This window comes from Ranitomeya imitator, chromosome 8, assembly GCF_032444005.1.
Source record: "Ranitomeya imitator isolate aRanImi1 chromosome 8, aRanImi1.pri, whole genome shotgun sequence".
NCBI lineage: Eukaryota > Metazoa > Chordata > Amphibia > Anura > Dendrobatidae > Ranitomeya > Ranitomeya imitator.
The window spans coordinates 129938538-129964818 of NC_091289.1; the positions used below are offsets into that span (position 1 = coordinate 129938538).

General features: G+C 37.7%; 1 protein-coding gene across 1 annotated transcript in view; it reads right to left on the minus strand.

The window, feature by feature from the left end:
- Positions 1 to 3096: 3096 nt before the first annotated feature.
- The window catches only part of COL11A1 (collagen type XI alpha 1 chain), a 301659-nt gene continuing 278474 nt past the window's right edge, over positions 3097 to 26281 (minus strand). The window contains exons 50-67 of the mRNA XM_069737373.1: positions 21622 to 21675; positions 20867 to 20974; positions 20719 to 20772; positions 18711 to 18764; positions 18483 to 18536; positions 17222 to 17275; positions 17024 to 17131; positions 16806 to 16859; positions 16070 to 16123; positions 15703 to 15810; positions 15512 to 15565; positions 14966 to 15001; positions 14606 to 14659; positions 12262 to 12508; positions 10483 to 10595; positions 10205 to 10273; positions 9492 to 9725; positions 3097 to 4886 (exon numbers count right to left, since the gene is read on the minus strand). Coding sequence (XP_069593474.1) covers positions 4740 to 4886; positions 9492 to 9725; positions 10205 to 10273; positions 10483 to 10595; positions 12262 to 12508; positions 14606 to 14659; positions 14966 to 15001; positions 15512 to 15565; positions 15703 to 15810; positions 16070 to 16123; positions 16806 to 16859; positions 17024 to 17131; positions 17222 to 17275; positions 18483 to 18536; positions 18711 to 18764; positions 20719 to 20772; positions 20867 to 20974; positions 21622 to 21675 — 1656 coding nt within the window. The 3' untranslated portion in view covers positions 3097 to 4739. The remainder of the gene's footprint in view (positions 4887 to 9491; positions 9726 to 10204; positions 10274 to 10482; positions 10596 to 12261; positions 12509 to 14605; positions 14660 to 14965; positions 15002 to 15511; positions 15566 to 15702; positions 15811 to 16069; positions 16124 to 16805; positions 16860 to 17023; positions 17132 to 17221; positions 17276 to 18482; positions 18537 to 18710; positions 18765 to 20718; positions 20773 to 20866; positions 20975 to 21621; positions 21676 to 26281) is intronic.

Consider the following 26281-nt stretch of genomic DNA (forward strand, 5'->3'; position numbering starts at 1 on the left):
GTTAGTTCGGTACGGAGGGTCTTTTTGCCCCTTTGCGTGGTTTTCTTTAGGGTTTTGTGTAGACCGCAAAGTTATCTTTCCTATCCTCGTTCTGTCTAGAATATCGGGCCTCACTTTGCTGAATCTATTTCATCCCTACGTTTGTCTTTTCATCTTACTCACAGTCATTATATGTGGGGGGCTGCCTTTTCCTTTGGGGTATTTCTCTGAGGCAAGGTAGGCTTATTTTTTCTATCTTCAGGCTAGTTAATTTCTCAGGCTGTGCCGAGTTGCATAGGTAGCGTTAGGCGCAATCCACGGCTGCCTCTAGTTGTGTTTGGAGAGGATCAGGGATTGCGGTCTGCAGAGTTCCCACGTCTCAGAGCTCGTTCTATTATTTTGGGTTATTGTCAGATCACTGTATGTGCTCTGACCTCCATGTCCATTGTGATACTGAATTGCCTCTTACAACACTGCACTCTGCGTCCACTTATCCTACAGCGCCTCCACTGGAAATATAAAACATTACACACTGCATCTTAAAAATAAATAATCCATGTAACGATTGATGTTTTGGATCCTCCAGGAGGAAGCTAAAAAGACACTGAATGCAAAGCACGCAAACTGATGACCTTGTATTCATTATCTGGAGACCTTTACAACAAAATATTCCCATGTTATCCCTCTCAAGGAATTTAAATATTAAATTTTGGCACTAATTGTCTGCAGAATGTCAGATGACAGCAACTAACTAGTCAGCTAGCATGATGAAAATAATAACACAATAACAAACAATCGTGTGCTTCTTCTCTTAAAACTATAGTGGAATAATGGTAATACTGGTGACAACATTGTGCTGGTGTCCATAGGAATTTCTGGAAGTGGCATAATAGTGTGCAAATTGTTTCCTAAGCAAACAATAGTTCTTCTGACATTGGCAGTTCTCAGTTTGAGCAATACTTTAAAAAGCAGTATATGATAATCCATAAGTATTAGTTCCAATTTATTCATCCATGGATCTGACCTTCTAAGTTTTAAGACTTTATAGACACTGTACTGTAAGATTGATCAATATGGATTGTTCTTGTGATATGTAAATTATTTTAACTTTAGAATTCATTGCAAATAATATGAATGAGAAATACTTACAAGGCAACTTAAATGATTTAGAGTATTAATAAATGAATGCTATTAGGTTAAGATTAGAGATGAGCGAATATGTTCGAAAAATGGTCACCGAATCCAAATATGCCACATTTGTACCATATTTATGTTGAATTGATGTTTGATGATCGGTCTTGAACATATTCGTTCATTTCTACTTCCATTGACTTCAAGGACGTTCGGCTGTGTTTGGCAAATATTGCAAAAACAATATTCGGCAGAATCGGCACCGATCAAAATTGGAGCCGAATTTTGACGAATTTTCTCAACTCTGTTTAAGATGTTTAATGTTTTAAAAAAAAGTCTAAAAAATATGCAGAAAAATCAGGAAAGATGAAAAAAGTCTGGATGAGCTGACTCACCAGAATACCAGAAACTGAGGCGTTGACACAATGATAAGCTTTCAAAGTCCTTTAGAAGACCACCTCGTTTGGATTTTTAGGCTAAGCATGTGACACTAAAGTCTATTACTTGGATGAATAAAACTTAACCTGTTGGGCATTTATGATTTGTCTTGTATGTGTAATTATCTTAAAAAAGTTTCCAAATACAATTAAAAGTAGATGTGAGCATGTTCTGTGTAGAAGGAAGTGGCCTACACAAATCATTTTTGGCAGTGCATAGAAGAACACCGGATGATAATATTACAATTTTCATTTTTTGTAAATTCCAGTCAAATTGTAGTAAATATGACTAAATCGAGTGTACTGTATATTAATCATCCCCCGACAGAGTGTAAGTAGTGGTGAACATCCAGAATCAGTTTAATACTAGAAGCATATTTCCTATATTCAGCCAATAAGAATTTTTCCTCACACAGCTATTTTAGCTTCCCAAGTACCTTTAGAAATGAGACAAGTCATTGCATTGGATAGGAACTAAGAAATATTGATACAATGAAGATACTCAATGACATAAACTGGGCACCATAGATGTGGAGCTTTTGTGACAGATTCATCATTTTTTCTTGTTGTTTCTTCTTGACTTGTTTTTCTTGCTGATATTTGCAACAAATTCATCAGCATGGTCCACACAAATCATTAATTTTGCTTACAGTCCAAAATTTTATTTTTTCTGCCTTTAATTCTCTTTTTAGCTCAAAAAGTTGTGCATTTTGGAAAATGTTGAAAAAAAAAATCCACCTTTTTTTCTTGCAATACATAAAATCACTCCTGGTGGAAAGGATTAGATTTGGTCCAAATTCGGCAACATTTTAAAAAGTAGTATTTAATGAATCTTTCGAAAACATTCGGAAAAAGTCACATTGACATAAAGATCAGAAAACTAAAAAACAAAAGAACTTGAAAAATGCGCATGCCACTGGATGAATTTGTCACTAATTAAGGCGTATCCAAAAGATTGGTTGGAGTTCACGGGAATCACATGGTATTTTGCCCAATATTAGGAAACCTTTTGGGTTTTATTCTGCTCGTAGTTTTATGTCTCAACCCAGAGTCACATGCAAGTTTTGGATAAAAACATGCAAGCCTCATAAAAACTGCAACAAAGAACCAGGTTCTTTTACTTCTGACCATCTCTTGGAATTGGCTCTACTGTTAGAAAGTTTTCCATTTTAGGCTATCTTCAGTTCGACATTAGTGGGTTTGACTCCTTGTTGATGCCCAGAACAAGGATACTGTGTTTTAATAATGATGCCATGAAATCACCGAAAGCGTTTGGGCACATTATAGCCTAATCATTCTAGAATGAATTGAGATTCCTGCAAGTGGGAAACGATCAATGTATCTTCGGTCACAATGTGGAGTGAAAAGTGAACAGTAACTTAAGGACATTCTACTATTAGAAAAGCATCTTGCCCAATGTTGAACGTGCTTACTGAAAAAGAAGAACTATTTTTGACTGTCATAACAGGATTTTGTGCTTTTCTTTTATTATTTTTTTCAGTTTTTGCTTTACTTGACCCAGTATTTCTTTTAAGAAAAGAAAGGAACATTTAAAGTAAACAAGACTTGAATTTATTGATAACATTTCATATCTTTTCTGAGGTGACAGTAACATTTTTTATAGAAAAAAAATAAACAGTAAAAGAGAAAAAATGTTTATTCTATATCCTGTTAATTAAATGTCATGGGAAAATGAGCTAGTGGGATCTGAGACCAATTAATTTAACAGTTTATTTATGAAAGAGTAACACACAATTTTCAAGTCTTACATATATTATGAAAAATAATTACAAAAGAATTTTATTTTTAATGTGAAAATCTTTATCTTTATTTTCCAGCTGAAACCAGAATGGGAGGGAAAAAAAAACCACAAGAAGCTTGGAAGACTAATTTTAAAAATTTGTATGTCGAATAAACTGGCGTTACTAGCAGCCCCTCCTATTTTGCTATGCAACCAGGTAGAATCACATGACCTTGACAAAATTGTGTACATAAATATCTGAAAGCTATTCGTGGGTTTAACGGAGTAGTGATTTGCTGACCTACATATTACTGTGTCTGTTTGGAATAGCTGTAACATAAATAGCAGTCAGCGCATATTAACATATCTACTGTCCGTCTGGGATAATTTTTAGACACTGAACAAATACATAACATGACAGTTTCGCGTCCAGTTTTAATATTACGTTTTAGAAGTTGCACAAACCTCGATGATACATAAACTTAAACATACGTGCGTATGACCAATGACTTCACACAAAATTGACAAATATCTTATACAGAAATAGTTCTCTTAATACACATTTTCCCCCGACCACAAATAATAATTAAAAAAAAAAGTTATTTTAGGTATATACATGCATGTCACAACATCCTGGAATGAGGTATTAGCACCATCAAATATTGCACCAAAATGGTTTCATTTTGCAAAAGAAAAAATGCAACACAAAAAATAGTGAAATTTAAGATTATCATTTCTGTCTTCCAGTTTGGCAACCTGAGGCTTTATATATAGAGAATGTAAATATATATATTTATATAGATTTATTTTGTTTAGCAACAGCAAATAAGAGAGGTCTTCCACATCAATATATACAAAGGGATTTTATTTGGAGTCAGAAAGAAGGGTTGGAGTCCACTGGAATTACATGGTATTTTTGCACAGTACAAACACTGCATCCGGGCTAGACAGCGGGGAACCTTTTTGGGTTTTATTCTGCTTTTAGTTTTATGGCTCAACCCAGAGTCACATGCAAGTTTTGGAAAAGGACATGCAAGCCTGATAATAAGTATGCAGAGTAGCTACATGTATACAGCATTTGGTAAACCCATTTACAAGAATAGCACCTATGATGGACGAAGCCTGTTTTGGATGTTCTTCAGCACCAAAAGTTTCCCTTGAAAGGAGGACACAGCTGTCTTTAATGTATCACATCTAAGTCCTTCATATTTTTGCAACTGTTTAAGTCATGTGATTCTGCCCCAGGTTTAGGGCACATGCCAAATTCTAAGTAACTCATATGCCTTGAGTTTATTTCTATGCATTTTGTTTTTCTTCCCCTCTGCACAATCCATATTCAAAACTTGCATGTGGCGAATACGTCTCTGGTGGTATCCAAAGCCTGACGCTTTATTTTTTTTAAGAAGATTTTTTTTACACTTTTTATTAAGCTGCTTGTCCAGATTCCAGTCTCAACCTAAGAAGCAGGCCGCTCCGACCTCAAATCCAAACTTCTGGTTCTGATCCCCAAAGTCACTTATCATAACATCTGCTATTGGCAACTGATCTATCTTTAGTGTGTTGATTTCAAGGACTGTTCTTCCATATCCTTTTCTCAGCTGTAAAAAGAATAATATAGATTATTCATCAGTATATAAAGCATGAATGTCGCATATTTAGCATTTATTGAACCAATTTATGACAATGTACTCTTACCATATACATTACTGTAATTTGTATAATTTTTCTACAATTTTTTTACAGAGAAGCTATCATCAAAAAATGATTTATTGTTTAAATCAGGTTTTTGTGCTCCAAGTATTTAAAAAGGGATATTTTTTCATATTATGATCTTTATCAAGAAAAAATAATCATAATCTTGCAGCTTTCACACTGGTCAATGGAGCTTTTTTAAACTCATTGTCCAAGTCCTTTGAGGGAAGGTTTAGAGAAAGGCTACTTATCAACAGAGGTAAGATTACAGTGGCAGACCTCTATCTCACAACAGCAATGTCACAGCTGACCCCGCTCCAGCTCCCTTTAATATGACTTTTGCACATGCTCATTAGACACTTCAATGTGAAAGATAGGGATGGGATCAAACCATTGTGGCTATCATAACCTTGCTCTTTCCTGAAACAATAGGAAGTCTAAAAGAGACCCAGTTGCCAGTGTAAATAATTGGAAGATTTCTATTATTTCATTTTTATTACAGATTGTGACATGTAAAAAAACTATTGTCCACCATTTTTAAAAGATACATAACACAAAAACCAGATAATTTTCTGATAATGGCTTCCCTTTAACCCACTTATCCCATTCTTCACTATGAAGAAAGTCACAGACATCTTTGGGTAAATCAAAACTTCAGGTGTCCAAGGCAAAACTCTTCATCATCTTTAACTCCTTAAAGGGGCTTTCCAGCCTTAGAGTGACTGCAGACTTTTAGCCTATGTGACTAAAGACTTGTGAATCCTTATAGCGCTTGATCACAAGTATGCGATTTGCATACATGTTGGTCATATGCCGGCTAGATATGCTAGTGTACTGAGCAAAGCCTGCTGACACGTCTAGTCGGAATGTGGCCAAAAGTATGCAAATCATATACTTGCAGTAACATGACCACACAATTCCAGCAATGGCATCAATGAGCGCTGCGAGAATTCACAAGTCTGCCGTTACATAGCCAACTAAACATGCTAGTGTATTGAATGAAGCCTGACACGTCTAGTCAGAATGTGGTCGAAAGTAGACAAACCATAAAGGCGCAGTAACATGACCACACGCTCCCGGCAATGGCATCAATGTGTGTGCTGTTAGAATTCTCAAGTCTGCAGCTACATAGAGTGATAGCAGAATTGTGTCCAAAGATAGGCAACCACTTTAAAGTGGTTGTTTCCTTAGGATGACCTCTGTTTACATGCCCGATCAGGGCTGATGGATATCATGCTTGGTATTGTCTCTATTAGATACAATAGAGACACACTGTAAATAGCATAAGTACCAAGCATGACCATATATTGTCACCTTGTAATCTCAATTGTTTTCCACAGTAACACAATCAACCACAAAATATTGAATTCCCTGTAGGCCCATCATTGGCGTAAAGAAGCATTGCATAGTAACTCTTTAGGGTTTTGCAAATGCAATAATGCACCACGTCCCCTAACGTAATTTCTGTGGCTGCAATTTCATAGGGTACAGTCGTAACTTTACAGCATAGATTCTACATATATCTCAATTTAGACCCTTGCAATAACGTTTTTCTAGAAAACTTATACATACCACATACTCTAAAGCAATATCACACATGCTATTTTTATTTGTTTTATGTAATAAAAATTCTAACATTCCAGCCCTATGAACTTCAAAGATATTTCTAAATACTGAAAATCTAACAATTATAAAAATAGTGAAAAGCCTCCAATCCCCCAATGACATTGGAGTATGCCGTTATAATGGTCTTTTCTTAACCTGGTAACTGCTGCTTTCCCTTCATGTCAAGTCCTTTCATATTATTTTATATTATTTTTCTGTGGAATGTCAAATTGGCTTACAATGCTTATTATTCTAGATCTTATTGATTGAGAGATTTTATTGTTTGCTGATTGGAGTACGTTTTGGAATTTTTTTGCCATAAGTCATGAATGCAGCTGCATCAATAAAGATTTCCAATTTCCACATGTTGTAGCACTTGTTACTGACTCGGAAGAAATTAAAACAAATGTCCATCAAAAGCAAAGGAGATGCATTAATGCACAGCACGGCTTTGTGCTTGTTGGTGTGGAAAACCCTTTTCATTTTCATTTAGCATGGAAGAAGGATTCTTCCCGAAATGTAAGAGGAAATACAGTCTTTTCTAAAAGATTTATATTTTTTCATTCTTCCTTTTGTATGGAGGGAATGGCAGTCTCTTTGGTGCAGAATATCTTGTACATTCAGGCCAAAGTTCTAATAAGTGACAGTCACTAAGAATGGGAATTCGACTTGCTTTTAGGTTTCATCAATTAACCTCTTAGCTATAGAAAGCTACGTGAGAAGCAAGATCCAGAACATGGGTTCAGTACATTGTCTTGTATTGGAACTGAGCATCAGTGCCAGGCACAGTGCCATGTATAGAGCCACTGTACTTGTATTTAAAAAACCTCCTAATGATACATGACTACTGGCTATGATAAGAGATGGCCGAATATGTTCTGAAACGATCGCCAAATTCAAATTTGCCATATTCGTGTCATATTGGTACCCTATTCATGCCGAATTTATTTTTGATGATCATTTCCAAACATATTTGCTCATTTCTACTCCCACTGACTCCAATGACATTAGGCTGTGTTCGGCGAATAATGCTTAATACAATATTCGCCAGCGATCGTAACCCAAACCGAATATTGAAAAATTGACTCACTTCTAGTTATGATACACATTTATCATATCGTGTGGCGTCATTTTAGCCTCCAAACAGATTAATACTTTACATTTTCCACAAGTACGAGACTAATTGTCCTGAAATCAGCAGATCCTTTGAGGGGCTATAAAGGGTGTGTAGCTGCTGGTAGTGATGCAGGGTCAATCAAATAAAAACTGAAAATATTAACAACCACTACTGCAATATTGGAATTAGGAATTGTTCACTCACAGGGGAACAATTTGAAAAAAATTTTCTGTTGAGTTAGGTTTTTGAGCTGATTTATACTAAAATTGGCATGCTGATTCCAAAAATGTAGTCAGTTTTTTTCTAGCACGTCAAGTTTTTCCTACACAACTTACCTGCCAGAGAAGCACAATTGCACTGATATCTGTAATAAGACTTGTTATCTGATTACAACTCGACTCATATAGAGCTACGTGGTAACTTGTAAGAGTATTCACAACTTTGTCATGCCTATTTCTTATATATTTAATTTTTTGTTCATATTTGTACTATTTAATAAAAAAAACACTTTTTAGGTACAGTAGTTTACATAGTTTTGAGAAGACAAAAATCCTATAGTTCAAAAACTTGACGTGATAGAGAAAAACTGAGATCATTTCTGGATTCAGCAGCCAAAAATTAATTAAGAACAGTTATCTGACCTAACTCTTAAAAAATTGTGTTCCCCAGTGAATTATTTACCCCTGACACTTTTATTTAAAAGGATTTCTAACAAGAAATAATTAATTCATAAAATGTCACTGGTTTGTATTGAGACACATACAGTATTATGGGAATAATACAATATATAAATGAATAAATACTCTTAAGTACAAAAAGATAAAATATGCAAGTATAGAAAGATACATATACTTGACTGTCCAGTCTACTGATAAAGGTTACGCGGTTTCGATGCGGCCACAAGACATCTAGTGTTTTGTGGTCGCATTGAAACCCTGTAGTGTTCAAAAGTGATGTCACACACCTCTCTAGCATGCCCCTTTCACACGTGCCAAGGTACAGGAGTGCTACCGGCCGAGCGCACTGCCATCTGACTAGCATGCCATAAGGGAACATACGGGATCACACTCCCGCAGTAGACCTACTGTATTTTATGCAGGACCTTTCTTTAGAGGCATACTGCTTGATCTGAAATCACAGCAACCAGCACCATTAAGTGCATCGTTCAACCATTAGTGATACGATATGACATTTCTGTTCTTACATACATTGGGCACTGATTCAGACTGTGTTTACGGTATATAGGCGTAACCCTCTGGCATTTATCAGTAGACTGGACAGTCAATCATATGTATCTTTTCTATACTTTTGCATTGTATTATATTTTCTGCTTTTAAGTGTATTGATTCATTTATATATTGTACTATTCCAGTGCTACTATATCTGTGCCTCATTACAAACCAGTGACATTTTATGAATTAATTATTTCTTGATAGAAAGCCTTGTATATAAGTGTCAGGAGTATATAATCAGTGGGTCCTGATTCCAATAGTGAGGTCGTGGTTTTTAATATTTTCACTTTATATTTTCCTACACTTAATAATTAGTCCATAAGTCCATATGCCGACATAGCTACAGTTATGTAAGCAGGTGTTGCAGCTGCACCCATTCCCATTCCGTCTGTCCCATGTTACCAGACCAATACTATTAAAGACCAAAGATAGTTGGAGGCCATATTAAAGATTTTATACTGAGGCCCACAAGCTTCAAGTTACGTCATTGCCTGTACATATATTCATAATACCTTGTATCATTTCATCAGTATTAATATATCTTTGTTTTTACTTACCGCACATCCGTCATGCAGAGCTTTAATGAAAAGGCTGTTGTCATAGGATATTTCTTCATCGTTTGAACCTAAGAACCTCAGGGCCTTGTCATAGTTATCATTTACTGCATCATGCCAGGCTACTGACTGGTGGCAGCTGTAGGTGAAGTTCTGTCGAGCGGAGGCACTTAAAAGTTTCAAGAAGGTCATTTGAACTTGATTAATTGAGTTGCCCTCAACGTCAACATAGGACAGCTACAGAGAAGAAATAACAAAACTGTCAGTCGCAAATACATGATATTGACACCTCAATGCATCAATCTATTGAGCACCTAATTTGCATTGTAGGACTGAAAGTTAAGCCTAGAAATATGTTATGTGTATGGCTTGTTCTAAATAGTATTTAGAGTCATAAAATTGTACTTGCTTAATTGTATCACTAATGACCACTCATAACTTGTCTCTGTAAGGTATGGAACACAAGAGTTGTCTGGTGATCAATAGTTGCATCCTTCATAGAACATTTTTACGACTGGACATTCAGTTCATGTCTATATCCAGCTTAAAGTCAGATCTAGTGAAGAACTCTATTGAGTGCTTTTTCTTGAGGAGTGCAGATTTATGACTGAGGAGGAGCTTATTACAATTTATCAAAAATTGTTTTCAATTGGATCTGTCATCTAGTTATTCTTTGTGCCTAATTAACATAGTAGTAACTAGATTGGTGGACCTACCAGCTTTCCTCTTTTGAATTCACTAAACCAGGAACCAGGGTTTTCTTTTGGCCATGATGAAATCCGTACCTGTTTTCAAGATGAAGAATAAATAAATATATTACTTCGGTTAGCAAGAAAATATCATAGATCATTAGTATGAATGCAAAAAGGCAAAAGACCTATGAATATCATCCTTATTCGGAGAGGTCACTTATTCCCGGAATGTTCATCATGCTTAAAAACAAATCTAAAAACTAAAATGTTCTATACATTCACCTACTGACAATGTAACTTACTCCTTCTGACTTTTTGTCTGCAAATATACAAGTTTCTCCTCCGGCAGTGAAGTTGCAGTAGACTTTAAATGAGTCTCCAGAGCATCCCTGGTTTGGATCAATCCAATATTCACCTAAGATAAAAAAGAGAAATGCACGTTTTAAATCATAAAACATGAAGGTATTTTCTAATTGTTAACATTTGTACTCTAAGAATGTAATGCTGCTTTCTTATGTTAATGATTTGTGATCAGCAATGTCAACAGTATATATAAACAAAAAAAGACTAAAGTGTGCCCAAACACATAAATGCAAAGTCGGCCCCAACCTCACGATGATGGCAGGACCAGTCCGCTATCTTATGTCTATTGGGATCTTCCCACTCTCTCTGGATAGACAATATAAGGAGAGAGAAGCATCAGGTATTCTGGATTTTAACACACCCAACCCTTTTCTATCATGGGAGGTAAGCTGCCATCAGAGGTGTGATAGCGGGTTACTATACTCACTCTTTTGAGAACTCATGCTTGTTTGACCGAGTTAAGCATGCACGTATGGCTATTGGTTTTAAGAGCATCTGACAGTTTTTGAAGATGTCTTGGTATCTTGGAGTTATGCAATATCTTTATACCTATCCTTTTTCTATAACAAAACTGCATACCAATTTATATTTAAAGTATACTATTGTGTTTCTATAGGCCAATCATATGGCAAGATGGGTCATTTGTCCATACATTTGTATTCGTTACGTCAAGGGTAAATTGTTTGATAAAGGCAATAAGATAGTAATTTATAGTAATGTTTAAAGCAAAGCAAATAAACTTACATATTTTATAATGGAAGTCTATATGTACATAAAACAAGCCACAATGACACAGCTGTGAACTCTTAACCGCTAGTAAAAAATTAATGATGAAAGGGAAAGGAAACATAATATATAGGTTTTACTGTCTGTGGGTGTCAAACTTATACCTTGCCTAATGATAAAAAATCCTTTTAATTATAACGTTGCATTTGTAAAGTGTTAGCAAAGAACACATAGTTATATCTAGAAAAGAATAGGTTAATCTGGCTGGCATGATAGTCAGTTTGTGACTAAATCAACATGGAACTTAGCACTCAACTTGGGATGCTTGAACAGAAGAATTTTATTTTGCAGTATACTCTTGAGTTGAGTGCTAAGTTCTATGTTGATTTATTATATGGCGTGGGAGCCTAACTATAGCACTTAGTAGCTGTGCTCACGGTATTGTTTCACACAGTCAGTTTGTGACTGGCATAAATTATATCTCTGCTGACTGTCGCTAGATTATGGTAATACCAATAGCCTCTGCTTTGCACGTAGCATGTGATGAATTGGTCAAACTATTGCGTATTACATGGGAGACTGACAGAAGTAGGATAATCAGTGACTCAGATACAAGCTTTATATTTAATAAGGCTGATCACACTGGCAGACACACTATTAATGTATGTAAGGTATGTGACTTCACGTTTTCATTAACGTTCATGGAAATATAAAGTCTGTGGGGTCAATGAGAAAGTTGAAATCTGTGTGTAATATCCGCGGTGGTAGAAAATTACCATTTAGGGATCTTTAGAATACATAAGAAATGCATTACAATGCCTACTAGTTTTGCTATTTCATGTAAAATATAAAGCAATATCTCTTAGGAAAGGACATGGTACTATTTTATCTAATAAGAAAGGACATAGTACCATTTTATCTAATAGGAAAGGACATATTACTATTCTATCTAATAAGAAAGGAAATAGTAGTATTTATTTTTGCCTACATACCGTCAGGGAACTCAGGATGAGAGAGCTGAAGATCCTTGCATGTCCTAGCAGGATTGTTCTGGGATCCTTCTGGGTACTTCATGCGCTCGATATCCTGTTTCAGTGAGTTGAGGGAGTTAAAGACCTCCTCCATACCATCATAATCCAAAATATTGTCTCCAAGATCAGCCATCATGCCATCTGGGGATCTACGAGTCTTCTTAGGTGATTGGATAGGCAATGGCTGGATGACTTCTCCAGGTGGACCCTGAGCAAAAACATAGTCAAGTTAGACCTCTGCTGCCAGATGATAAGCCATTATTCTATAGTAATGTTGCAATCATATGTATGACACTCTCACAATAAAGTGGGACAGTTCCTTACTTTTAACCCACAACTATCTGTGAAAATTTGCTCCCACCTCTTTTCAACTAGAGCACTTCTATAGATTTTGAATAAATCTTCATTCAAGGGAATGTGTGATCACATACTCATCATAAAGTGACATATTGTTAAAATCACGTTTTTGTGTAAAGTTTATCTTTTAAACATTTTTGGAAATGTAAAAACAAAAGTTTTCCATATCATAGTCTATAAAAATATGAAAAATAAAAATCAGAAATCTTGAAATTTTCACACTGGCCATTGGGGCTTTTATTAGACCATAAATTCCTATTGTATCAAATAATTCACATGTAAAATTACAGCAATAGACAGACTCCAACCAAATCTTTTGTATTGAAGCATCTAATGTGGGCTACGATCTTTGTGAAGGGAAAAGGGAGCTTGGTCATCTTGGTGACATCACCTATTGTGATTGGTGGATCTGGTATTATTAGCTGTGTATAGAGGTGTTATGTGCCATTGTATTCCTTCCTCTGGTTACTAGTCTGTTAGAAACTCTTCCTCAAAGGACAGGAAGTATGACTTAAAATACCCCCAGTGGTCAGTGTGAAAATTGCAAAATTACAAATTTTATCTACTATATAATTATCTAAGGGTCACTTTTGTCTGTCCTACTTTCTGTTGCAGATATTCATTGGTCATGGCCTCTGTCTGTCATGGAAATCCAAGTCACTGATTGGTCGTGGCAAAACGCCCATGACCATTGCCACGACCAATCAGCGACAGGCACCGTCCGCCAGCAAAATGGCCGCTCCTTCCTCCCCGCAGTCAGTGCCTGCTCCTTACTCCCCTCCAGTCAGCCCTCACACAGGGTTAATGCCAGCGTTAATGGACCGCGGTGTAACACACTCCATTACCACAGCTATTAACCCTGTGTGACCAACTTTTTACTATTGATGCTGCACATGCAGCATCAATAGTAAAAAGATCTAATGTTACAAATAATAATAAAAAAAATGTTATTCTCACCTTCCGATGTGGCGCTGTCCTTGGCAGTGCAAGCGGCAGGTTCCGGTGCTAAGGATGCTATGCGAGAAGGACCTGCCATTACGTCACGATCATGTGACCGTGACATCATCACAGGTCCTGTGCTCATACCAACCCTGGGACCGGAATCTGCCGCGTGCACCGCGCACAAGCGCCAAGACTACAAGAGGCCTTCAGAAGGTGAGTATATGTTTATTTTTTATTTTAAGTCTTTTTTAACCTGTTACATACTTGGCTGGGCAATATACTACGTGAGTGGCCAATATACTACGTGACTGGCCAATATACTACGTGTCTGTGCTGTATACTATGTGGCTCTGTGCTGTATACTACGTCGATGTGCAATATACTACGTGGCTGTGCAATATACTACGTGGCTGGGCAATATACTACGTGACTGGGCAATATAATACGTAACTGGGCAATATACTACGTGACTGAGCAATGTGCTATGTCACCGGGCAATATACTACGTCGCTGGGCAATATACTACGTAGCTGGGCAATATAGTACGTGACTGGGCAATATACTACATGGACATGCATATTCTAGAATACCCGATGGGTTAGAATCGGGCCACTATCTAGTTCTTTAATAAAGATCATAATGTGAAAAACAAACATTGCCAACTTTTTGAAACAAAAACAGCACAAATAACACAAAAACCTGATTTAAACTATACGTAATATATGATGAAATAATCCCTTTAATACATTTGTTAGATTTCTTCAGAAAGCGTTCCCAATTCCAAACTACAAACTATATACAAAGACGCATAATATTTCATGATTTGATCCATATACTTACATTAAAACTATATACAGTAAGAGAGATAAACGCCATGTGAATAGCGAATAGAAATCTAGCTTTAAATCTAGATTTATATTAGCTATTCACATAGTGTTTATCTGTTTTACTGCTAAACTTGGCTTTTAACTATCTACAGAACTTCAAAGTTGAAAAGGTTCCTTACCGGTGGACCAGGAGGTCCAGGCACACCGGAATCTCCCTTTTGACCTGCAGGACCCTAAAATCAATGTTTAGAAAAGTAAATAAATGAATATAGAGTATAAACTAATGAAAAAGTATGGACGTTCATCAAATGCAAAAGAATAAATTGTGGAAAAGACCTAAAGATTTGTCTCTGTGAGTTTTAAAATAGCTAAAGGGTTGAATAAAGAGCAGAAACAATAGATAGCACCCTGAGATGGAGATGAAAGGCTTAGAATAGACTAAACGTGAGTTAGAAAATACAGAAAATGTTGGATGCCATAAGGGAAAGAAGAAAATATTACAGATGAAAATATACAACTATAAAGTGCAAAATACTCACACTTGAACCTTTGGAACCCTTAGGACCATGAGGGCCCTGACAATAAATAAGATTAAATATTAGAATTTTCAACCAGTTGCTTTAGAAAAGTTAACATTTTTGTGAATTGCAATTTTACTTCCAACAAAGACAATCAGATAATTACCCTATATGTGTTTAGATATTTATTCTCAAGCTTTTCATTCATTTAATTTTTTTAAACCATGAGCGTTTTCAATTTAAAATATATATATAATAGATGATTATCCCATTAAAATATGACTTATCCATGAGAGTGTGTTGGAAATGAATGAGGCAGGGCAATCGGAGCTGGTTGTTTTGATGGAAACAATAGACTAACTGAGGAAAAAAAAAACACCCCACATATAGATCTCAATCTATAGAATATTATATGTTGATCACGCAAAAATATTCTATTAAAAAATTAATACCTCTATTGATAACATTTGAACTTCTGACCGGCTGTGTAGTTTTGAATGGTAGTCTATGAATGTTATCATTTATATTATTTATATGACTATAACTGATGTTTTACTGGATACTTACAGGCAAGCCAGGAGAGCCAGGAGGACCGTTGGGGCCAGCAGCACCTGAAATACCCTGTTGGAGACACATAGGTAAATTAGAAGAGATTTTACACTTTAGATAATATGGTTATGTAAAAAATCTTAACATTGAGAAATGAAAAGAAAATGCTATTAGTAGGAACAATGAAGAATATAATAATTCACACATACACCATCACCCTTGGATCCATGAGCTCCCTGTGGACCTGGAAGTCCTCTGTCTCCCTTCTCACCCTGCTCTCCAGGTGGACCAATAAGACCAATCAAACCAGGATGTCCCTACAAATTGTTAAAAACAAGAAAATTGTTACCACCAATAAAGTCCATCAGGAAGATCCTTCAGTAAAAACTGTATGCACACTGTAGCATGTATATAGGAGGCATAATGTATATTTGGTAGAACAGTCCAAAAGGAACCACTAAAAGTACTGCCCAAAAAGACTAGGTAACTAGACCAAATCGAAGGACAGAGAGCTCACATATGTTAAAATCCCTTTTATTGGAAAAGGAAATTGATGACAGCTGAAAAGTTGCTTACCTTTTCTCCCTTTGTACCAGGATCACCTTTCAGACCTGGAAGTCCAGGGGGACCCTAAATAAAACAAATAGACACTGTATCATCTGTACAAATATCTTAAGACTTATTAACATATACAGTAACATAGTGTAAGATAAACCGATAAACAAAATAGGGGTAACCGGAGTATGTACAATATATTTATAAGATGACTTTATCATTCTATAATTTAAAAACATTGTATAGTTCATAGGAAGCTTTTAAATAATTCAATGTCCTTTAGGAAATACTCCAGGAATAATGTCAAATACATCTCCAAGGTCCCAGAAACCGACATTAAGGTCATGTTGTCCAGCTTATAGTATAATAAGATGATATAGCAAGTAACTATGTAAAGGCTGTCAACACACATTAGATGGTTGTCAGCCGAACAATGCTTTGGCTGATTGTTTGGCCTACAACCCTCTCAGCCGACTCTCCCATTAACAGGAGAGATGGCTCGGCCAAGGAGAGTCTTTTCTATTAAATAGCATCCAATTGACACTTCAACCAGTGACTTATCTCAGGGAGAACAATGCGATTGACAGAAATCAGACATCTCTCCCAACCATCAGTTGGCCGGTGCCCTGATATACATTAAACTTCAGTCACTAACTTGTTTGTAGTTGGATACTTTGAGACAGTGATAATACTCAGGAATTTCATGTATTATATCTTATCTATGCCTTATAAGTAATAACTTGTGTTTGCCACTTACCATTGGGCCTGGGGGTCCATCTTGTCCTGGTGCACCTGGAAGACCTTGTTCTCCCTAAATAATATTAATACATAAAAAAAAACTAAATCATATTACAATAACTTTACATTATGCCTAAACAACGATACTGGAGAACATGGAACTCATAAATGGACCTTACCATATGCAGTAAATCATTACTAACACTGACAAATATGGTTAATTAAATGTTTACTCACCACAGGCCCTGGAATTCCTCTTAGACCTTCAGGACCTGGTTTTCCTGATGGTCCTTGAGGTCCAACTGGCCCTGTCTTTCCTGCAGGTCCTTCAGATCCAGCTTCACCCTTAAAGAAATAATTTTAACAATTAAGAATCTAATCTGAGTGACTATGGAATTGAAGAGCCTAAAAGTATTGCTGAATGTATGTGCTCACCTTTGCACCTTTCTCTCCTTGTCTTCCCTCTGCGCCGGGAGACCCAGGCGGTCCCTGGAAGAAAAGATCAGACATGTAACATGGATCAAATGCAATTTTTGTTACATTGGTTTATATGTTAATATACTAAAGCTATCAGCAGCGCATTCACAAAGCCTCATTAGTGAACAGGCCTCACAGATATCCAACGTTATGGTAAAAATTATGGAGGAGAAGATATGATGCATTCAAAACTGTTGAAATGATACAAATGAGTCAATGTATTCATAATTTTCACACTATCATAGCTCTTGGCATTGGACAAAAGATAGGTGTCAGACCCCCACTGATCCCAAGTTGAGAATGCCCCATCAGATCAGTTTGTGACCATGCATGCATGCCACTATTCCATTCATTCCCTAAGGGAGAGGCTCTCTGTGAACTGTGTTCTGAGTCCTTCTATTCTTGAGTGTCTTTTATCCCGATCCCTCCCTTTACTAGTTGTTGCATTTCTCCGCACACTGTGTATTTTCAAAGGGGCAAATCAGCAGCTTATGAATATCAAGGTTTCCACAATGTGCACACATATTGGGGCTGATTACAGCACTTTTTGAGGTCCATTTATACAGAAAAAAGGCACAAAATGCTTTAAAAAAAATCAAAACTTTTAGAGCAAAGCGTAGTTGTGCAGTCACACCAGTTTCAAGAAGCTCCACCAAAATCGGTGGGACTAGGGAGGACCTGGGACAGGAAATGCCTTTGCGCATCAAATTCTACAAAACTGGCAACATTTCTTTCATCAGTAATGGTACTCTAGTCTGTGAGTGGAGTAATATTTTTGGCAAGGTGCATGGAGGCGAATGCCACTGATGAACTGTGCCAGAATAATTAAGGGGCATACGCTATTCCACATCCCTTGTAGGAACCGCCACTCTTAATGAATTAGGGCCTATGTGTTATAATCAAAAAGACAGCATAAACCCAGGGACAGGTTCCCTATAAAGTATGTTTGGAGTAACAATTATTGTTGTGTGTAGATTTAATGCCAGCAATTGTTGCCTTCCTTCATTTGTTGCTGAATCAATATTCTATTACATCCAGCTGCAATCATTTGTCTTAAAGCCATCCCTTAGTCATGATTGCTTAGATCTTTTTCCGTTTTAAAGCTTTTCATTAGTTTCACCAGGAAATACTCAGTATTACAATGTGTTTGCATTCAGCATTGCAAATTATAGGCGGCTGCTCCTGTACTTATTTGCAAACACTGAGAAACAACACTTACTCTCTTGCCTGGAGGACCTGGTGGTCCAGCTTCTCCTGATGGTCCGGGAGGTCCCTGTAGTTATTAAAAAAAACAAATGATAGTTATTTACCAATTTATGGTGGACACAATGTACAAATATATACACATATCTCTTTTTTTGAAATGTTATAGTATGCGTCTACAGAATAGTACATTTTACCAACATTAAGAATCTAAACAGTTAATAAAAGGTGCACTCATACTTACAGGCTGGCCTGGTTCACCATCTTCCCCTTTGTCACCACCCGTACCATCTTGACCCTGCAGAGAAAATATTGAAAGACAAGAAAATTACAAAGTATCTGAATAAAATAAAAATTCCAAGCAGTTTCTAAAATGCATCAGTGTCTACATGAAATGAATTTGTAAATGAAACATTCCCGATGCAGGCTGTGAGCAGGAAAACTCAGCAGAATAGAACACAATTTTTTTTATATACAAAATGTTTCTTTTTCATATGAAATATGCTTCAGCCTTTTACTGGTGACTGAATTTATATCAATAGAAAATGTAGAACTGGAAAACCAACATGTTTATGGTCATTTGTTGGAGTAGTACTTAAAAGTTGGGGATTCCAGTAGTTGAGACCTTTAGGGCAGGTGCAGACGGCCGTAGAGTCTCTCATCTGAGAGAATCGGGCCAATTATGCAAACTACACTCTGATTAAAGTCTGATAAGAAAGTCAGCAAAGCAAGATCCAGTTCTCTAAGATGAGAAGACTGAGAAAAAAAAATGTCACTCTCGATCCAAGGAACCTACATGGAAATGTAGCAGCAATCAAAATGAAATGAGAACAGCATCCAATCCAGGTGCAGAGATTCAAAAAGAGCTTTGGACCGCCATGTGAAGCATACGACGTTTCGACCTGCAGTAGGTCTTTTTCAAGTACCGTACTTGAAAGAGATGTACTGCAGGTCGAAACGTTGTATGCTTCACATGGCGGTCCAAAGCTCTTTTTGAATCTCCACACCTTGATTGGATGCCGTTCTCATTTCATTTTGATTGTGCTCAGAATCAATCCGAGTGCAGTCCAATATTTCTGCGATCCGATTACTGGATCAAAGTTGGGCATGCATCAATTTTTTTTCCTCTGACACCCCCTGTGCGCTTTCGCTTTTTCCACCTTTTCTTTCATATCTTTTTTTTTAATATATTTTTGGTGATATAGCCATCTGAAGGCTTATTTTTTTGTGGCACAAGTTGCAGTGTCCTGAAAAATGAGAAAAAAAATCCAAGTAGGATGAAATGGTGAAAAAAAAGCAGAAAAACAATTCCACCACTGTTTTTAAACTTTTATTTTTACATCATTCATTGGTCACAATTACAGCAATCCGAAAGTTGTATAGATTTTTATATAGGCGAAAAAAAATTCAGAACTTTGTAAAAAAAAGAAATTGGGCGTTTGTGTATTGATTTTCTGAGAATCAAAACATTTTTCTATTTTGATGACTGTGTAATAGGGCTTATTGTTTGCGTCTTGAGCTGACATTCAGTTTGATGCTGATTTGGGATACATATTTGATCACTTGTTATTGCATCTTTTTGTAGTAGGTGTGGTGACCAATAAATGAAATTTCTGATATTTTTTATTTTATCTCTTTAAGAAGTTAAAGCTATAGAAAGAGACTAGAAAAAAAAAACTTTATTTTTCAAAAGAAATTATAGGGCATACCAAAGAAAAATTTACATGGTTGACATGACCCAGTCGACACGTTTCGACTGCACTAGGCAGTCTTACTCATGACATGAATAAGACTGCCTAGTGCAGTCGAAACGCGTCGACTGGGTCATGTTGACGATGTAAATTTTTCTCTTGTATGCACCATATTTTCTTTTGAAAAATATAAAGAAAAGGAAAATCCAGTCCTGTTGAGCCGGACCCCATTTTTTTCTATTTTCCTTGATGTGAGGCCATGGCGAGGCCAGTGTCCGAGCCCCAAGTGGATGAGCATAGAGCAACTGGGTGCGCTGGAATCAAGCTTTTATAATAGAAAGATACTGTTCACATTCAGTTTCTGCTCCTTTAAGTGTTTTGTATGACTAATATTGACTGGTGATTACCAAAGTTTATAACGCCATTCAGAGCGTATTGAAACCATGTATTAAAGTCTAAGCGGAAACGAGTAAGTATATTTTGCCATGTAAATGAAGTTGAAAAACACAATAAAAAATGTGGGCTTATAGTGTACCAACAGTTTTAACTCATAGTACTTACACTTGGACCAGGTTCTCCGGGAGGACCAGGGTCTCCTGGGAAACCAACTGGACCCTAAATGTTTTAGATGAAGAAGTAGACATTGTTAGTATAATAGCTAATAGTTTATGAAAACATGAAAATGTTAATAAATGAATGATTGTCTTACGGGATTTCCTTTGGGACCGTCATCTCCTGGTGGGCCTTTGGGACCAGCAGGTCCTGCAGCTCCTGGAGGTCCAGCTTCTCCTTTTTCTCCTCTCTCTCCTTTGGGGCCCTACAGAAATATGTAAATATATATGTATTACAGATTACATGGTTTTAGAGTTCAGAAAGCCTTTCTGGGATTGTAAGAAGATTACGTTCTTTGTAGCCCTTTTTTTTTTTTATAAACTGACTAAAACCTTATTTTCACTTTTGTTAAGATTACAAAACCCAGAAGCTTTAAACGCCTTGTACAGTCTTTATTTAATGAATCTATGTCATCCCTCAAATCCCAAGGCTAATTTTTCTTTAGCTCTGTTCTTTGCTTGCAAAGCAATACCTAAGCTGCCAGACAGCTGAAGCGAAGTAGTCAACATGCTTGAGTAACTCAGACATGATCATAAGATATCAATAAATCAGACAGTCGCATTAAGAAAAATGATTTTTTTCTTATTAAGTGTTAACACAATACACATTTTAAATAAGTATAATTCTATTACCAGTTTCCCATTTCATCAAAAGAAGAAGAATAAAAAAAATTTGACTAATATTTAGCTATTTTACAAAGGCCCAATTTGACAATAATGACTATGACTGACCACCTGAACACCGTAGGTATTGAAACTTTCCAGAAACAATTGTTCTCTGTTCATTCACTATATAATCAAAGGTTTAGGGAAAAATTCTCATTTTTACATGAAGTAGAGAAAAAGTACTTACACCAACACCAGCTTCACCAGGTGGACCTGGATTTCCAGCTTCACCAGGTTCGCCCTATATTGGAAAAATCATAGATACATATTTACGTCATTCCTATATTTTATGCTCACTTTTTTGCTAATCTTTATAAAACCTTACAATCAAGCTTGACATTGATAAAATATTATTTCCACTCTAGTTTTTTTTCTTTGGCTTAAGATAGTGAAGTTCAAACATAGCCAAACTACATAGGTTCTGCAATTATATTTCATTCCATCCTTTCTACATAAATGTTAAACCCTATGGCACATTTAATTTAACAATCATATTTTTAAATTATGAAATAGAACAGACTGAATTTTGCCTATCCTAAAGGAATGGTCCTCAGGTATAAAGACTAAGTGTGTTTTAACCCTGCTTCCATTAGAAACTCATGAGATGGTTTCAAGGGCTGTCCCATACCGCTTATGGAGAGGAATACTTCTTCATTTAAATGTATGCAAGGCATTAAATGTTCATTTTAGGAACAAACATTTTACACTGCTCTGCAGGGAGATTTAGATTTGAAATCCAAAGCACACATTAAACCCGGTGCCATTATTTTTCTAGCTCAGTGGACTGATAAATATAACCAGGAATAGAAATTTAGCATTAAAATGTTTCTAACCCTGTAAGGCCCAGATGGGGATTTTGTAAGTAACCTATGGCCTTTGATACCAGATGTTCAAATATTAATCCATACACTGACTAACACAGTACTGGAAATTCTGTCATAAACTCATATAGTCACACTTCCTATACCACTGTTTATATAATCAAACACACAAATATGTAGGTATTGTGACAGGGTCACTGGCACGGTATATGAGGGGAGATATGTGTCACTGCGCATAATGGCGTCAGTAATGTGAAACAAGACAATTTCTCTTCAGCACACTACGTGTTGTGAGGGTTAAATTCAAGTTGCACACATGGCCTGTTTTTTGGTGGACATCTATAGACTGGGTGGGAGGATGTCCACCATATCTCCACCTAAAGAGTCGGCACAGCCGTGTGCTAACAGGACCTGTGTGGTGTCACAGTCATGTGATCAGTCACATGGTCTGGGTTTAAATGGCTGGAATTGAGAAGCAGTCTGTGTGTTGTGTTTGGAGAGGAAAGACTCCATCGGTGGCTCCAGCTGGAGCTGAAGACACATTGTGGTCGGAGAGGGCGAATCCCTCAGACAATTGGACTTTGTTATACGCTCTCTTTTTGTTTTGCCATTAGGCCAGAAAGGCTTTGTTTACTTTGCTGAACCCTGCTAAGGTTTATGCTGCTTTACAATAAACCATCAGGTGATTTACCAGAAGAAGCGTTCCTGTGTCTACCTTGGAAAGCAGCTGAGTCAGTCAACCCCTCACAGTATATATACACTTAACTCCAATATACATATCATTTTCTTTCCTAAAAGAGGATGGGTACAAGTCTGTAGTGAATCCTAGGATTCTCTGCTGCCGATGGTGGGTGTGTGACCGCAAGTATGCGTATTGCATAGTCACGTGCCAACTAGACGTGTGCAGCCTCGCTCAATACAAGTGCATTGAGGCCAGACAGAGCTAGTCAGAATGTGGCCAGAAGTATGCAAGTCTCATACTTGTGGCCACATGACCTGCCGTTCCCGATGCGGGCACTGTAGAATCCTCACGGAGTGCAGTGGACGAAGTGTCAGGATTCACAAATCTATAGTCACATAGAGTGATTTTACATTTGTGCCCTCAAGTTGGACAATCCCTTTAACAATACATATGGTAAAGAGAGACTTGCAAGTCCAATTTAATGCTCTCCTCACATTACTTACATGACTTCTGTTCTTAAAGGGAATCTCCCATCAAGTTTTTGTCATCTGCTAGAAGCATAATGTAGCAACAATGACCTTGAATGCTTGCTGCAGTTTTGATAAAATCCCAATCTTATGAGCAGGAGCTTATCACTATAGGACTAGTAAATCTGTAGTCCTCAATATTCAGAAGCTCTGTATACCCCGCCTCCAACACTGATTGGCAGCTTTCTGTGTACACTGTGCTCTGCCAATCAGTGATGTGGGCGGGGTTATGCAGAGCTCAGCATTCAGAGAAATGATAGATCTACAGTAGATAAAATGGTTATTTTGTCAAAACTACAACAATTAGCCCAGTAAGTGATACCTCGCTGGAATCAGGGTCTCCGCCTCTATATAATACTACTCTAAGATGATATGATAGCAAAAATCTGGTGACATATTCCCTTTAATAGTTCTATAAATAAACCACAGCCCATTACGTAGGATGATGGAATTGAGCTATAATGGATTCCTTTAGTGTCAATCAGATCCATTCTTTTTTAACATAAATCAATGATAGATACAGATTATTCAAGCTACACTTTTACTTGCCTTGAAAAGATCCTAGCCCCCAAAACAAAATCTGCCATCTGACCCCCTAACTTGTACATGTCAGCAATAATACTGGTTTCTTCGTATGTAGCAGATCAGGTTTCCATCCTGGATAATGAACACAGGTGTATCAGAGAAATAAATCTAGAGCCATGCAGAAAGGTGCATCTACATAGGTACATGGACTGGGACATGACCTAAACCTCTGTGTAAACTCACATGAAGGCTATTATTTTAAATTAGAGGCTAGATGAAATATTTTTAGAGTAAATGAAGGAAAAGGTATTTGCTGTTTCTATGTAAATGGTCACCAATCTGCTCCACTTACTGATACCTGAGTGATACATAAAAACTAAAAGCATTCCATTTTGCTGATACAATAAATGTGCTACATTGTGAGTGATGTTTCTTCATAGTTTTGTATGCAAAAGCGTGACTGTCTGAAACATACAGACGACACGGCCTTATTTCTATTTCCAGTATTCACTGAAATAGAAACAGTGATGTATCGTCTACAATAAATATGGAAATAATACAATTCCTTCACAGGTGTCAACAAAGACTTTGAATACATTAGCGGAGCCTACATACAATGAATAAGTGTAAGAGACCATTTGGTAGCTCTATTTTTGGGTGGAACGTTTTCCTAGATATTTTCTGAAAATTGAAAATTATGGAGCGCATAAGGCCAGAGGTGGTCAATTCTGGGCCATTCAACCATGGGTCACTGCTAACATCAGAGAAGTGTGCCTTGGCTTTTACTACCTTGGTGCTCTCCCTAACAAATACAATAAACTGATGTGCCTTAAAGAGGTTGTCCACCACCCGGACAATCCCATTTTAGATTAAGTAGTCTCCCTTGTAAAATAAATATAACAAATGCTCACTCCCCACAGCGCTGCTGTTCCAGCATTGTCGGCGCTTGGTGCCCCAGGTCTCGCATAATATTATTATGCCATGTGAACCCTGCAGCCAATCAGAGGCTGCTATTAGGCTGACGCCCTCTCACTTCTTCCACAGCCAATCGGCAGCTATTATTGAGCTGCAGTTCTCTCACTTCGTTCAGAAGAAGCTCAGACAGATGTAAGAAATGAGAGCAGCAACTCAATAATAGCTGCCGATTGGCTACAGGCAGGGCCGCCATCAGGGCATTAGTGCCCTGACTGGCGTATGAGGCCCAGTGGGCAGAGGGGGCCCGCATGTGAGTCACAGGGGGGCAGAATGTGAGACACAGGAAAGCATAATGTGAGACACGGGACAGAATGTAAGACAGGCAGCAGAATGTTAGACACAGGGGGCAGGATGTGAGTTACAGGGGCAGAATGTGAGACACAGTGGGCAGGATGTGAGACACAGGAAGGCATAATGTGAGACATGGGGGAAGGATGTGAGACAGGGGCAGAATGTGAGACACAGGAGGCAGGATGTGAGACACAGGGGCAGAATGTGAGACACAGGAGGCAGGATGTGAGGCACAGGAGGCAGGATGTGAGACACAGGAAGGATGTGAGACACAGGAAGGCATAATGTGAGACATGGGGGAAGGATGTGAGACACAGGAAGGCATAATGTGAGACACAGGGGGCAGAATGTAAGACACGGGGCAGGATGTGAGACACAGGAGGCAGGATGTGAGACACAGGAAGGCATAATGTGAGACATGGGGGAAGGATGTGAGACAGGGGCAGAATGTGAGACATGGGGGAAGGATGTGAGACAGGGGCAGAATGTGAGGCACAGGAGGCAGGATGTGAGACACAGGGGGCAGAATGTGAGACACACGGCAGAATGTGAGACACAGGAAGGCATAATGTGAGACACAGGAGGCAGGATGTGAGACACAGGAAGGCATAATGTGAGACACAGGGGGCAGAATGTAAGACACGGGGCAGGATGTGAGACACAGGAAGGCATAATGTGAGACATGGGGGAAGGATGTGAGACACAGGAAGGCATAATGTGAGACATGGGGGAAGGATGTGAGACACAGGAAGGCATAATGTGAGACATGGGGGAAGGATGTGAGACAGGGGCAGAATGTGAGACACGGGGCAGGATGTGAGACACAGGAGGCAGGATGTGAGACACGGGGCAGAATGTAAGACAGGCAGCAGAATGTTAGACACAGGGGGCAGGATGTGAGACACAGGAAGGCATAATGTGAGACATGGGGGAAGGATGTGAGACAGGGGCAGAATGTGCGGCACAGGAGGCAGGATGTGAGACACAGGGGGCAGAATGTGAGACATGGGGGAAGGATGTGAGACA